General features: G+C 45.0%; 1 protein-coding gene across 1 annotated transcript in view; it reads left to right on the forward strand.

The window, feature by feature from the left end:
* The window catches only part of LOC141102992 (uncharacterized), a 40,131-nt gene extending 31,291 nt beyond the window's left edge, over positions 1-8,840 (forward strand). Inside the window, exons 10-12 of the mRNA XM_073592082.1 lie at positions 1,731-1,849; positions 3,508-3,621; positions 8,636-8,840. Coding sequence (XP_073448183.1) covers positions 1,731-1,849; positions 3,508-3,621; positions 8,636-8,662 — 260 coding nt within the window. The 3' untranslated portion in view covers positions 8,663-8,840. The remainder of the gene's footprint in view (positions 1-1,730; positions 1,850-3,507; positions 3,622-8,635) is intronic.
* The last annotated feature ends 6,753 nt before the right edge of the window (positions 8,841-15,593 follow it).

A 15,593-nucleotide genomic window follows, 5' to 3' on the forward strand; every position in this document is an offset into this window, starting at 1 on the left:
TTACCGACGATGCCGCTCCCGCCCCAGTGTGAAAGGGGCCTTAAGGGTTAATAAGGGGCTAAACAGAGGAACACTTAAGCGAAAACAAAACATTTTTTTTTTATTTGACAGGTTACTTTAAACTGACTTCATCTGCAGGTCGAAGTTCATCCTTTTGATCTGTAGCTGAATAAACAGAAAGATACAAAAATAAACAATGTTTCTTTTTATCCTTCTGTTTCAGCAGCTGAGCAAAGCTGTTGCTTTTTTTTTTTTCTGACAGCTACAATTGCCGGGACTTGCTTTACACTTCATCTGTCAACAGGGGAACCCCACTGGCAGCTGAGTGAGTCATCGGTTGTTAACGACGTGGCAGCCCCCCGCTCTTTTATTAACAACCGATAATGGCTGCCTTTTTTTTTTTTTTCTTTTTACATTTGAGCTGTCAGTGGGGAAATCTCGCTGACAGCTGAAAGAACCGAGCCTGAAAGTATTGGTGTCAGGTATCAGAGCTGTTGCTCGAGTACCGATATACTCTTAGTATCGGCACGGATACCGGTATTGGTATCGGTGCATCCCTAGTTACAATCCCCTAAAATGTCCTTTAAACGTACCAAAACTTAAAATATGAGGGCAAACCTAAACAATCCATTTCATTTATATCCCGTCCCTTACGTTTTTGAAAGGCCTAAAGGAAATTGTGCAGTCACATTGTATACTGTATGGTCAGCTTTAAATGTACACAGATTGCAGATCAGATATCTGAATGGAAGGCCATTTTTTACACAGAGTTTCACAGCTGCTATGTAAGAACTGCTAGAGAATTGGGACATGAGAGAGAGAACAATAAAAGCAACTACAGCCTCTATCCACAGGGACTCTTAGATAGGATAGCAAGAGGAACTGCATGGATCACTTTAGAGGACAAAGGGGTGTGTTTGTAAAGGAATGGATAGGCCTTTGTCAGCCTGTTGACCTGGGCAGAAACTGATGTCTCACAGACCTTGAAATCCAGAGAAATCCACAGGGATATATATATACATCTAGATATATATATATATATATATATATATATATATATATATATATATATATATATATATATATATATATATATATATATACACAAGACCACACTTTTTTTTTGGTACTTTTTTATTGCAACTTTTTTGAAAACACTTTGGTGCCAGGCGTTTGTCAATGACGTCCAATATAGTGTAAAAACACAGCCACGCAAGGCCCAACTAGAGCCCTCTAATAAAAGATAACATAAAATAAATAAAAAAACATGAAGCCATAACATCCCCAGCTAGAAAAATTACCCCCCCCCCCAGCCCCACCCTTCCCTATTCTCAACTGATAAATGCAGTCTGAAGACCATCCCTTCCATCCCTTTGCCTCTGCTGCCTTTAGGCCCGTGCCTACCGTGGTTGATAGTAAATTCGGCATTGCCAGCGTCATTAACTTACAGAGGTTTTAGATTTGGTTTTAGATTTGGTTTTGGATTTGGTTTTAGATTTGGTTTTAGATTTGGTTTTAGATTTGGTTTTAGATTTGGTTTTGGATTTGGTTTTAGATTTGGTTTTAGATTTGGTTTTTGATTTGGTTTTGGATTTGGTTTTAGATTTGGTTTTAGATTTGGTTTTAGATTTGGTTTTAGATTTGGTTTTAGATTTGGTTAGGTTCCCCATGAAGCCAAAATGTTCAAATCTTTACACAACTTTTTTTTTTTTCTATTTATTTCCATTTAGCGCAAAATGTTGGAAGTGGCTCCTCAGACGTCCCCTCTGGATATATACCTACCTTCGGTATTGTTCTCATTGTGCTGGCGGCTGTTGCGTTGGCTGTGATCCTATTAGGGGGATTTCTGGTAAGTGTCCATATTCCGGTGGGGCACCTTCATATAGTGGGAACTTATGTACTTTAGTGATTTACACAAAACTGATTTGTGCCGTGAATTTACCAATTTTCTTCTGTATCTTCAATTTCCCCATATGGGCTCCTTCAGCAAAATTTTCTTGAAAAAACAAAAAACAAAAAAAAAAGGATATTTCTCTGTTTTCTAACAAAGGGCCAACCTGGAGATCCCAAGGCCCACATTTTATATGATTCAGCAGGAATTGGTACGACCAGCTTAAAAGTGGCTGTAAACCCTTACATATACCCAGCTGAGTGACTGGCCTCGAGAGATACACAGAGATAAAACAAATCCTCCTACATACGTTGTACCTGTTTATCTGCAGTCTTCTCTTCTCTACATCAGTTCAAAAGTGATTGTAAGCCCTTGTCTTGTAAAACAACCCATTTAGTTTAAAATAGAAATTAAAGGCAAAACGTGTGTATAGATATAAAAAAAACTTTATAAATACCCCCCCCCCCTTTTATGTGATCAGAATCCCTCTTTTTTCTGCTGTATAAGAGTTTGGGGAGAAGTAACAGCAGTGCACTGAGCTTCCCAGTGAATGGCTGGGGGGAGGGGGGGGTCTGGACAAGTCTAATCATAGGAGGAGAGTACACTGAATTCCCAGCATAGCTGGAGAACTGACCACTCTGTGCTCTCCTGCTTAGTGTGGTCAATTTTTAAAGGGAAAGCAGAGGGACTGACTAGGGATTTCACATAAAGGAAGCAATACAAAGAGAACAGGATACTTTTTTATACAAATACTTAGTACAAGAGGCACATACACTATATTGTCAAAAGTATTGGGACACCTGCCTTTACACACACATGAACTTTAATGGCATCCCAGTCTTATAGGGCGTACACACGGTCGGACTTTGTTCGGACATTCTGACAACAAAATCCTAGGATTTTTTCCGACGGATGTTGGCTCAAACTTGTCTTGCATACACACGGTCACACAAAGTTGTCGGAAAATCCGATCGTTCTGAACGCGGTGACGTAAAACACGTACGTCGGGACTATAAACGGGGCAGTGGCCAATAGCTTTCATCTCTTTATTTATTCTGAGCATGCGTGGCACTTTGTCCGTCGGATTTGTGTACACACGATCGGAATTTCCGACAACGGATTTTGTTGTCGGAAAATTTTTACATCCTGCTCTCCAACTTTGTGTGCCGGAAAATCCGATGGAAAATGTCCGATGGAGCCCACACACGGTCGGAATTTCCGACAACACGCTCCGATCGGACATTTTCCATAGGAAAATCCGACCGTGTGTACGGGGCATAAGTCCGTAGGGTTCAATATTGAGTTGGCCCCACCCTTTGCCACTATAACAGCTTCAACTCTTCTGGGAAGGCCGTCCACAAGGTTTAGGAGTGTAAAAATTACATTTTTGATTGTACATGATTGGATGATGGGAGTCAGCAGAGCTTCAGCTCATGTACTAAGCTCTGGAGCAACTACACTTTGCAGAGGGCACAGTCGACTTGCCTTTAGTAAATCAACCCCCATACTGTCTTTCATGTCATGTTATGTTGCTAGTTTTATTAGTTTGTTCTTTATTGCTTTATCCAATTTGTTTTGTTTGCTCACCCTCATTCATTTTTTTTTTTTTTCCACAGGCTGCCAGATTTGGATTTTTTAATACCGTGGTTTCAAGAGAGATCCCATCTTATAGCTTTCCAGAGTCTGGAATGAGGGTGCGAAATTTCGAAATGTCTGTGCCAACAAACAGGGTAAGACTCGTTTGATCTTTAAAATTTTAAAATTTGCAATTTCTGGGTGAGCAAAGACCTGTCATGGTGTATGGACGGCACAGGGTCCTGTCCATTTGTAGGGGGCTATCTGGGGACACAAGAACCTTATAAAAGTGATACGGCATACAAAGACATTGTAGACATACAGTGGCGTCTCCAGCTTTCAAATTTAGGGGGGGCACATGGGGGGACAGGGACAAAAGTAGGGGGGCAACTATAAAATGCATATATATATATATATATATATATATATATATATATATATATATATATATATATATATATATATCCTGGGGCCCTTTACTACGACCCCACAACGGGCCCTTTCACATGTTCTGCAGTGAGCTCCCTTCCTACTGTATTGGGGTCCCCCAGGGTGGCAGAAAACAAGAGATATATGTCACCAGCATATCAAGAAAATATAAGGATCCAAAGCAGTGGGAGAACTCTCAAGGTTGCAAAGGTTGTCTTGCCACCGGGCCCTGGTGTTCCGCCACTGTGGGGTTCCCCAGCCTCCTCTTGCTGTCCTGCCCCTGCTATTGACAGCGCTGGTCTGGCATCTCTTGGAATTTACAGGCTGGGTACTCCTGTCCTAAGGACGGGAGAAATCAGTCTGTTTTTTCAGTAACTGAAAGTCCTGGTGGAGTCCTTCCTGCAACTCGCTCTTCTCCCTGCCAATGAGGATGCAGGTGAAGGAGCAGATCAGGCGGCCGTGGTTGTGTGAGCGCTCGCATTATGCAGTGTCAGCGAGCAGGGGAGGGGGAAGGAATCACCCGCAGGAGCTGACTGGGGACTCTCTCCCTCTTAGACATTGATTTTTTGTAAAAAAAAAAAAAAAAAATTTTTTTTTTTGGGGGGGGGGGGGCACATGGTGGGGCACAGCATAATGTTGGGGGGGGGTCAGGGCCCCCTCTGCCCCCCCCCCCCCCCCTAGGGTCGCCATTGTAGACATAGTCAGTCAGGTTGAAAAAAGAAAAGGCACAAGTCCATCTAGTAAGGGAAAAAATATGTATATCATACAATCCCATATACACAATCCTATACCCACAGCATGATCCAATTTGCTCCAGCAGAGGAAAAATTCCTTCCTGACCCCCCGAGAGGCAATCAGATTTTCCCTGGATCAACTTTACCTATAAATGTCAGTACCCAGTTATATTCTGTACATTTAGGAAAGAATCCAGGCCTTTTGTAAAGCAATCTAATGAGCTGACCAGATCCACCTCTGGAGGGAGTCTATTCCACATTTTCACAGCTCTTACTGTGAAGAAACCTTTCTGTATTTGGAGATGAAATCTCTTTTCCTCTAGGCGTAAAGAGTGTCCCCTTGTCCTCTGTGATGACCTTAAAGTGAATAACTCAACACCAAGTTCACTATATGGACCCCTTATATATTTATATATGGTGATCATATCTCCCCTTATGTATTTATACATGGTGATCATATCCCCCCTTATATATTTATACATGGAGATCATATCTCCCCTTATGTATTTATACATGGTGATCATATCCCCCCTTATATATTTATACATGGAGATCATATCTCCCCTTATGTATTTATACATGGTGATCATATCCCCCCTTATATATTTATACATGGAGATCATATCTCCCCTTATGTATTTATACATGGAGATCATATCTCCCCTTATGTATTTATACATGGAGATCATATCCCCCCTTAATCCCCTCTTCTCAAGAGAGAATACATTCAGTTCCTCTAATCTTCCCTCATAGTTGAGCTCCCCCATGCCTCTTATCAGTTTGGTTGCTCTTCTCTGCGCTTTCTCCAGTTCCCCGATATCCTTTTTGAGAACTGGAGCCCAAAATGATTGTGCTCTTCCACTCTTGTGGTAACAGTTGTGAGAAGAGCCTTTTCTCATTTCGGAAATGCTCCCTTTTATCTTTTCCTGGTGACCATTGGAACAGAATATGATGGTAAACCTCAAGGATGTGGAATTCCCTTCCACAGGCGGTGGTCTCAGCGGGGGGCATCGAAGGTTTCAAGAAACTATTAGATAATCACCTGAATGACCACAACATACAGGGATATACAATGTAATACTGACACATAATCACACACATAGGTTGGACTTGGACTTGTGTCTTTTTTCAACCTCACTTACTATGTAACTATGTAAAAATTAATGGCTATTGGTTCAGTGACCACTGTCCAGTGCTGACCATACACGGGTCAAATTTTGGCTGATACCTGATACCACAATTTATACCGTGGATGGTGCTGTTGGCACCAGCCAGCTTGGCAAGCTTTGATCTGAAAATCTAAGGAGCTGGGCAGAAAATTCCGAGCCAAGCAGATGCAGTCACTGGTCAGGTATCCTGTCACAAGACAATAGCCAGCGGGGGGGGGGATCTCCCATCAAGGCTGTTTAGCTGGATGGGGGAATCTACTGATTTCTCTTATGTAACCCAATGGCTGAAGGGCTGATATCGTAATGTGCTTCATTAGCCAAAGAGGAGACTTCTCCTCACTTTGGAGAGATTTCCTCTTACTGTTGTGTCTTGGGTGTCCAGGTGTTCCTGGGACAGGAAGACACAGAGACCATTACGAACTGCCACATGTTATATCCCTAAACTTTCTACTAAATAAAAGTGCTTTTGTTGCATCCTCTGTTTCCATCAAATATCCATCTCATCACTTTCTGTCCTTGTGGTTCTTTGTCGCAGGACAGAAAATTAAGGTAAATTTCCCCAACAGGGATTTGGATAGCAGCCAGGTAACCAACACATGGCCACTGATAAGGCAGTACAGTCAGCCCTCCTGTACTGGGCCCCATCAGTTCAAAAAGGGGAGCCCAGGCACCTGCTGAGTAGGAGGGCCGGCTGTACTGTCTTATTGTAGACACTGATCATCTTCTGCCTCCCCCTGCAACAATGCCAGCTTCTGTGGTCACACAGGGGGGTGTTTTAGGATGGAAAGTGGGGGAAGGGGCCAGTAAATATGTAATTTGCTGGCCCCTTCATTTCCCAAATAAACACAGTGAGTGATCAGTACCAATCGCTCCTGTGCCCATTCATCACTGAAGCATAGTAGACTGTGTTTATTATGCTTCTGTTTGTGAATGAGCAGGAAGCCTCAGAGCCCTGTTTGGTGTGGAGGAACTGGAGTGTCCTGCACAGAGCTCAGACCTCAACCCTACTGAACGATTTTGGGATGAACTAGAATGCTGTTTGCGAGCCAGGTCATCCAATATCAGGACCTGACCTCATAAATGGGTACAAAGTCCCACGGACACCTTCCTAATTCATGTGGAAAGTCTTCCCAGAAGAGTGGAGGCCAGTGGTGGCCACTCATGCAGGGCACAAGCACCTAGATCCTAATCTCCATGCAGGGCGCTGCATGCATGGATCCCAGTAGGGGTTTTTTTTCTTTTTTCAAAGCACATGATTAGTGCCTGAGGCTCTAATTGGCTTCAAAAAGAGTGGGCTCAGGGGAAAAAGCACTGCGCCCGGAGACCACCCAGTTGTGTGACATTAGTGAATTAATATTTGCTAATGTCTTCCTGTTTCTCCTCCTGGCCAATAAGTCCTAAGACACGATTGGCCGCGAGTCCTAAGTCCTGATTGGCCGGGAGAAGAAGCGACCACCAAGACTCGGGAGGAGACGCAGAAGGGAAGCCGACGAAGCCTCCACCTGGATGGGGTAAGTGCGGGGCTGGCGGGGGGCCTGGTGGGCGACGGGCGAGCGATGGGGAGATCAAGCGATGTGGGAGGGGAGAAAATTGAGCATCAGCCGCAACTGGTGAAGGCTGTTAGAGCCACAAAGGGGAACTAAATCCATGTTGCAGGCCATGGTTTTGGAATAGAATGTCCAAAAACCCTTCATAGGGGTGATGGTCAGGCAATATAGTATACTGATTTACCATTTTCTTATACTGCTCTTCATGTACAGAATATTATGTTGGTGTCACTGTCTTCCTGGAGATACGGGAACATATCCTCTAATGTTTTGGTTTGTATAACGGACTACACGGTGGATTCTCCACCTTATTCATATACTCTGTAGCCTTATGTCCACTTCATAATGTAGGTCCTAGAGTAGGTCCCCCACGTCTGGAGACACCAGCCTCCCAGTAATCAGTTGGGGGAGCCTGGTTCCCCAAGCCATGGAGGGACTCAGTCCAGACCCCACCATGCCAGGGTCCTACAGGGGGGAAAGGGGGAAAGATGATGAGAGGAAGGAAAGATGGACTCGGAGGGAATAGGAGGCAGGATTGGTGGGGGAAAGGGGGGGTGGGGTGAGAGGACTCCACGCTCCTTATTATGTAATTCAGAAAAAGGTCCTAGTTAGCGATTGTCCGGGGGTCATTTGTTAAGTATCTGATCCATGGGTCCCATACTTTATTAAACAACTTCATGTTATCCTGCATAACTGCTGTTAATCTTTTATTTAGCATAAGCCAAGACATTTTGTGTTTAAAGTTGGTCGAATGGTAGGGCTGCAGACTTCCAGTTTCTTGCTATTGTGATTTTAGCCGATATGAAAATGAACGTAAGAAGCTGTCTGTGGATTTTTGAGGCTTCCACGCTACCCAAGAGTGCGTGCTTTGCGGATTTGGTCAGGTTGATCTGGGTGAGAGTGTATATGAAGTTGTAGACCCTGATCCAAAATCTCCGTGCTTTGGGACATGTCCACCATACATGGTATGCCGTTCCCACCTGACCGCAGCCCCCTAAGCACTCAGTGTAGCACACGAGTAGCCCCGGGTACAAAAGTGGCCAGTCTAGCCGGTACCACATACCACCTTAATAAAACCTTATAATTTGCTTCTATAATTGAGGTGTTGGCAAGTGATCTAAAGGTTGTCATTGCTATGGAGTGCCATTCCTCGAGGTCCAGAGTTTCTTGTAAGTTCTGTTCCCATTGAGTCATTTAGGACAGTTTTACTGAGACATATGTCAAAATCGTGTATATCGCGGTACTGGTATTTATTTTTTAATACTTAATAAAAATTTCCTCTTTTTACAGACTGGAAGATATACTCTTAGGTCTTAGAACAATCCAAAACCTTCGGCCAAATCGGACTACTCTGGGAGGAATCTGAATGTTTTAAATTTATTTGCGGACACGCGCAATAAGAAACTGTTATCCTGTCACGCCTCGGCTCTGCGGGGATCACCGATAATGAAGTCATGTTGTGGATCTGTTTACAATACTGCTATCCCTGCTCCGGCTCCGGACATATTTATTAGGCAGAAATTGAACTGAACTTTACATCTCAGGTCACTCTTTGTAGTGGAAATAGACTCATGTCTATTACCCTGTTTCCCCTAAAATAAGACCTAGCGTGATTGTCGGTGATGGCTGCAATAAAAACCCTACCCGCCAAATAAGCCCTAGTTAAAGTCCTTGTAGGTCTTATTTTCAGGGTAGGGCTTATTTTCGGGGAAACAGGGTAGGGCTTATTTGGGGGGGTAGGGCTTATATTGCAGCCATCACCGACAATCACGCTAGGTCTTATTTTCGGGGAAACAGGGTAGTACAGATGGACTCTGCCTATTGCCACATCACATTCCAATTGAAATCCAGGGCACTGCTACTAACAGCGTAAGTAAAGAAACCCATGCATGCGCAGTCACCTCTCTTTCACTCTCCAGAATGCTGAACTGGGAGAGAAAGCACACTGCGCATGCGTGGGTACAGGAGAGTGTTCTTTATGAGTATTTAGAGCTGTGCACGCTTGGTATGTCCTGCCACCTACAGGACAAAAAGGGGAGGACAATGAAATGAGCATCTTAAAATGTGAGGCTGGGTTCACATATATGCAAATTGGATGTGCGTCTTTAACCACATCCAATTCGCATGCCATGTGAATGTGAATGGCTTCCAATAGAGCCGGTTCACACATTTGTGCGGGGCGGCTGTAGTGCGGTTTTTATAATGGGTCCTGTGTGTTTTTGGGTTCTGGATCAGGCATAGCTCCCAACTGCCCCTGATTTCGAGGGACTGTCCCTGATTTGGAGCAATGTCCCTCTGTCCCTTATTCCTCCTCATTTGTCCCTCATTTTGGTCTGATCTATATAGATGTATATAAAATACACTTTTTATCTATAAAAAAGTGTTTCCCAGTGCTAAACCTTTCATCTGATTTCTAAATTGCTGCATTTGTAAATTCCAAAAGCTGATATAAAGGAATAGTAGTGGTAAAAAAAACATTTGTGGGTTTAACAAATCTTGTTTTTTTGTACAATTCTCCTTTAAGGGGGCGTGGCAAGGGGCGTGTCCTATGCCTGCATACTTTTGCTGATAGGTGTCCCTCATTCCCCTCTCAAAAAGTTGGTAGGTGTGGGATCAGGTGGGATTTCAGGTAAAAATCTGCACCTGAATCGCACCCGAACCGGAGAACAGAGGTCCACCGGACTGCCGCACTGAAACCGCGGCCGCACATGCGTGAACCCAGACTTAACATTCTATTACAATATAGAGCTCTGCATATTAATGTACTGAGGACGTTATAAGCTTTTGGCAATTGTCATTGAAGGTGACCTAACCCTTTAAACAAGGAACATTATTTACTTTATCCAGTTATAACTAATAACTCAATCTAATGGAATGTGCTGCAGGTATAGGCACAGCTCATTGCAGCGCACTGACTCCATAATCAACCTGTTAATTAGCAAATGAGTTCTAATTTATTTTTTACAAGATAATTTTATTTTTTATGATTCGTATTACGCATCTGTTTGCAAATGTGTGAACATGTCAGGTCATGGCACCCGATATTTATGCTGATTAATCTTATTTATAGCGATATTAATAAAGAAGTGTCATGGTAGATCTGTGGTTGTCATTATGAAGAAGCTGTTTTTGGAGCGCTATTGTGGGAAATAATGTAACTATTTGTTTTACCATTTCATTATTACAGGCTGGAGCAAAAAATGATACAAAGGGAAAGGGAATGCATTCATCAGAAGCACACATCTATGACAGCTTGTTGATGTATTATTGACATTGCTGTCACAGCGTGAGTTTAGGTTCACACAATATTCCAAATAGAAAGCAATTTTGCTGAAAGTTTGAAAATGACTTGCTAAGCTATTAGCTAGACTTGCCAGGCTTTGCAAGTTTGTTGCCCAATTGCAGCATTGTCCGCATTGCATGACTCCAGATCAACTTTCTTTGCAAGCAGTCTGCAAGTCTGCTGCAAGTTCTGGTTCTGTTATGTTGTGCAATATAGTCCTCCCACCACAGGGGGTCACTGTGGCTGAATTTTCATGCTGTGGACTTGCCTCCGGGCGACGGATGGGCAGCCAGCTAGCTTCCCCTGTGTCTATTCTGCTCATGTCTCCTCCCCCATCCTCCTGGCGGCCAGTGTAGCTTCTCCTTTCGGCCAATTAGGAAACGGTTCTCAGACCCACTTCCTGATTGGCCGGGAGGAGAATTAGTGTGACACTAGCAAAAATTAATTTGCTAGTGTCACACAACTGGGTGTGCTTTGAGCGCAGTGCTCTGCGCCCCGAGCCCACCCTATTTTGAAGCCTTCTAGAGCCCCTGGCTCTAATCACATGCTTAAATATAAAATAAATTAAAAATAAAATATCCCCCCTATTGGAACCATGCATCCGGCGCCCTGTGTGTAGATTAGGGGTCGGGCGCATTGATAGGGGGGCGCCCATGCGTCTCTTGTGGCAGGGTTAGTAGACTTGCAGGGGTGCCATTTTTTCTTGATGGCACCCCCCTGCACTGAAAATCACAGCGCAATTTCCTGTGCTGGGAACGGCATAGCACTATGTGGTTTCCCTGCGGCTGTGATTTTGGAAAAGGTGCAGCAAGTCCACATTGTATGACTCCAGATTAGTGATGGGCTCAGGGCGTGTTCGGATTGACCACACCAGGAAGCTGTCACTGCACACCACCAATCATAGGAAGTGAAGAATTTCCCGACTGGCAGCTGCACATACACACGCTGCCTATGATTGGTGGTGTGCAGTGCCAGCTTCCTGGCGGGTTCGATCCGAACGCGCCCGAGCCCATCCCCCTTTCAGATCAACTTTCTTTGCAAACATTCCGCAAGTCTGCTGCAAGTTCTGGTTCAGTTGTGTTGTGCAATAGTACAAACAAATGGCCACTGCCCCCACCTATAACTGGCCTTTGCAGCAAGGAGCACATGGAAGGGCAACACATACAAAACAAAACTAAAGAAACTCCCAGCTCAATTTACCAACCAGCCTGCAACTAACTGAATGATCCTTTCTAACAGTATGCAACAGGGGTTTAGTTTGCAGCAGGGCTTTTTTTCAGCGGGAACGTGGGGGAACACACTTCAGGCACCTCCAGAACTGAATGGTAAGGGGTGCTGGAGGGTCTATTGATGCTAGCTGCTGGGGAATTTATTGTTGCTGGAGGGGATCTATTTTTACGGGGGATGCTGGCTGCTGGGGAGGTCTTCTGTTGCACGTGGGGGGATCTATTGTTGCTGGGGGGGTGGGTCTTATGCTGCAAGGGGGTCAATCATTGCTGGGAGTGATCCACTGTTGAGGGAGGGGTCTTTGTTGCTGGCTGCTGAAGGGTCTTTTGATGCTGGCTGTTGGGAATCCATTGTTGCTGGTGGGGATCTATTGTTGCTGGGGTGTCTATTGTTGCTAGATATACAGTATTTCACTGTCTTTCTTGTTATCATTAACAAATTCCATACAAATTACTTAGCACCACAAAATTATATTTGGTTCTGTATTCTCTAAAAGGGGTGGTACTGGGAGGCGGGTAGGGGGTGGACCTAAGGAATGGTGTTCAGAGATGGGTAGGGGGCGGAGTCAAAGGGTGACTCGGAAGGGAGGAGTTCCTGCACCTATTCTCTGAGAAAAAAAGACCTGGTTTGCACACATTTGCAAATATATGCATAAGCTACAGAGCCCCATCAAGGCACCCCTAGTATTTTCTGTAGTCCTAACTCTGAATTTTGAGAACCTCCACAGTGGAAGCACATGCATTATAATGGATAGGCAGAGGGCAGGTGAGCCTGGAGGGAGCCCACCCATCCTTAAATGTACAGGGGCACACTGGACACCCAGCATATAGCACCATGGCAGCAAAGGTGTCCAGTGCGTCCCCTTACCAATATTTCAACAGTACAAACAAATGGCCACTGCCCTTACCTATAACTGGCAGTTGAAGCAAGGAGCACATGGAAGGGCAACACATGCAAAACAATACCAAAGAAATTTCCAGCTTAAAGCGGAGCGCCGCCGAAAATTTTTTTTTTAAAAGTCAGCAGCTACAAATACTGCAGCTGCTGACTTTTAAAACATGGACACTTACCTGTCCAGGGCGCCCGCGATGTCGGCACCCGAGGCCGAACCGTCTCTCCGTCCTCGGGTGCTGCCGCCTCCATCTTCGGTAAGGGAATCAGGAAGTGAAGCCGTGCGGCTTCACTTCCCGGTTCCCTACTGTGCATGCGCGAGTCGCGCAGCGCAATACGGATGGTCCCTGCTGCCTCTGGGACCCGTGTGTTTCCCAGCAGGCAGCGGGGAGGGAGCAGGAAGTGGCGTAAATAACCGCAGATTCTGCGGCTATCTATGCCGAAAGTGGGTACAGAAACCTGTAATATACAGGTATCTGTACCCCCCTCCCCCCTGAAAGGTGCCAACTGTGTCACCGGAGGGGGGGAGGAATCTGATGAGTGGAAGTTCCACTTTTGGGTGGAACTCCACTTTAACTTACTGATCACTGACAGCCTGCAATCAACCAAAGTATCCTATGTTGTGCAATAGTCATCCCACCACAGGGGGTCACTGTGGCTGAATTTTCATGCTGTAGATATGTAGAGCTCTTGCTGTAGACTCACCACTGCAACTTTGCTCTCGGTAGAGACTTGCCACGCAAATTTGCTACAAATTGGAAAAGTGTCAACTAGAACTTGTGCTTCAAGTGCTCTGCAAGTGTACAACTTGCCAGTAAAAATGTGCAGCAAGTTAACAAGACTTACAATTCAACACTGAGGTAGAAAGAAATCCTGGATAGCCGCACTCTGGGATAAGGACATCTTTATTTCAATAAAATCCAACAATACAGTCAATAGCAGAGACGTACAGGGTGGTAGACTGCTGACGCGTTTCACATCATTTGGATGCTTATTCGTAGCTAGAGAGGGATAGTAATAGTGCGGTATAAATAGAAAAGTAAAAAAGTAAAAGAGGGAGGGCGGGGTATGCACGCCGGTAGAACAACCAATCACCGCGCTGCATAGCAAACTCACCCTCTCAGTGTAATTAAAACAATAATGATCCCATTATAAAAACCTACACCTGCAAAAAAGAGGAGAGAAAACATCCATTGTTGACCAAACCAAAATGCATAAAGAAAAATATGAGTAGAAAAAACAATCATGCCAATATAAATCAGCATGAACTCATAAAAATAAAAGGTAGGTATTGGATGCTAAAACCCTCCACAGCAGGTGAAGCCGCAACAATTAAAATTTGAGTCGTTGGGAGTGCCAAAAAGTGTTAAACCATAAAGTCGTATAACCACAGGGTACTCTGCTCACACATTTGCGAAAACAAAAAATACACAAAAAATGTATATGTATGTACATAAACCTGAATAAAACATGCATAGATGTGTGACAGCGCGGTCCCCACATAATGTACATAAGCACTCAAAAGCATCCTCGCAACCTGAAAACAGCAAATGTGCATAAGCAGTTTATATGAAATATACACACATTTTCATGAGATCAAAACACAAGCATATTAACCACTTCAATACCGGGCACTTAGACACCTTCCCGCCCAGGCCAATTTTCACCTTTCAGTGCTGTCGCAATTTGAATGACAATTGCGCGGTCATGCTACACTGTACCCAAACACATTTTTTATCATTTTGTTCCCACAAATAGAGCTTTCTTTTGGTGGTATTTGATCACCTCTGCGGTTTTTATTTTTTGCGCAACAAATAAAAAAAGACCGAAAATTTTGAAAAAAAACAAGTTTTTCTTTGTTTCTGTTAAAACTTTTTGTAAATAAGTACGTTTTCTTCTTCAATGACGGGCACTGATACGGCTGCACTGACGGGCACTGATACGGCGGCACTGATGGGCACTGATGAGGCGGCACCAATGAGGTGGCACTGATGAGGTGGCACTGACGGGCACTGATGATGGGCACTGATAGGCGGCACTGATGGGCACTGATAGGTGGCACTGGTATGTGGCACTGATGGGCACTCATAGGTGGCACGGATGGGCACTTATAGGCGGCACTGATGGGCACTGATAGGTGGCACTGGTATGTGGCACTGATGGGCACTCATAGGTGGCACGGATGGGCACTTATAGGCGGCACTGATGGGCACTTGTAGGTGACATTGATGGGCACTCATAGGTGGCATTGATGGTTACTTATGGGTGGCACTGATAGTTGGCACAGATGGGCATGGATGGGCACTGATAGATGGGCACTGATGGGCACGGATGGGCACTGACAGGTGGCATGAATGGACACTGATGGGGTGGCACTGATGGCACTGCTTGTTTGCAGTGATGCCCCTAAGGGTGGCATTGCTGGGCATCACTGCAACATAATGGTGCCAATCAGTGCCCATTTGTGGGCACTGATTGGCACAGATTTGGCACACTGGGCACATGTGGATGGCCATGGGGTACATACCTGGCCATCCACATGTTGCCCCTTCCCTGGTGGTCCTAGTGGCGATCCCTGGTGGTCCAGTGTGGTGATCTGAGGGGGGGCTGTGCTGATAAACAATCAGCGCAGACCCCCCCCCTGCCAGGAGAGCCGCCGATCGGCTCTCCTCTACTCGCGTCTGTCAGACGCGAGTGAGGAAGGGCCGATCAACGGCTCTTCCTATTGACAGCGTGATCAGCCGTGATTGGACACACCGCTCCACACCGACCGCCGCGATGTGCGCCCCCCGGGGGCGCGCTGTGGCACGTTATCCTGCTGGACGTCATATGACGTCCAGTCAGGAT

This window comes from Aquarana catesbeiana, linkage group LG07 (genome assembly GCF_042186555.1).
Source record: "Aquarana catesbeiana isolate 2022-GZ linkage group LG07, ASM4218655v1, whole genome shotgun sequence".
Classification (NCBI taxonomy): domain Eukaryota; kingdom Metazoa; phylum Chordata; class Amphibia; order Anura; family Ranidae; genus Aquarana; species Aquarana catesbeiana.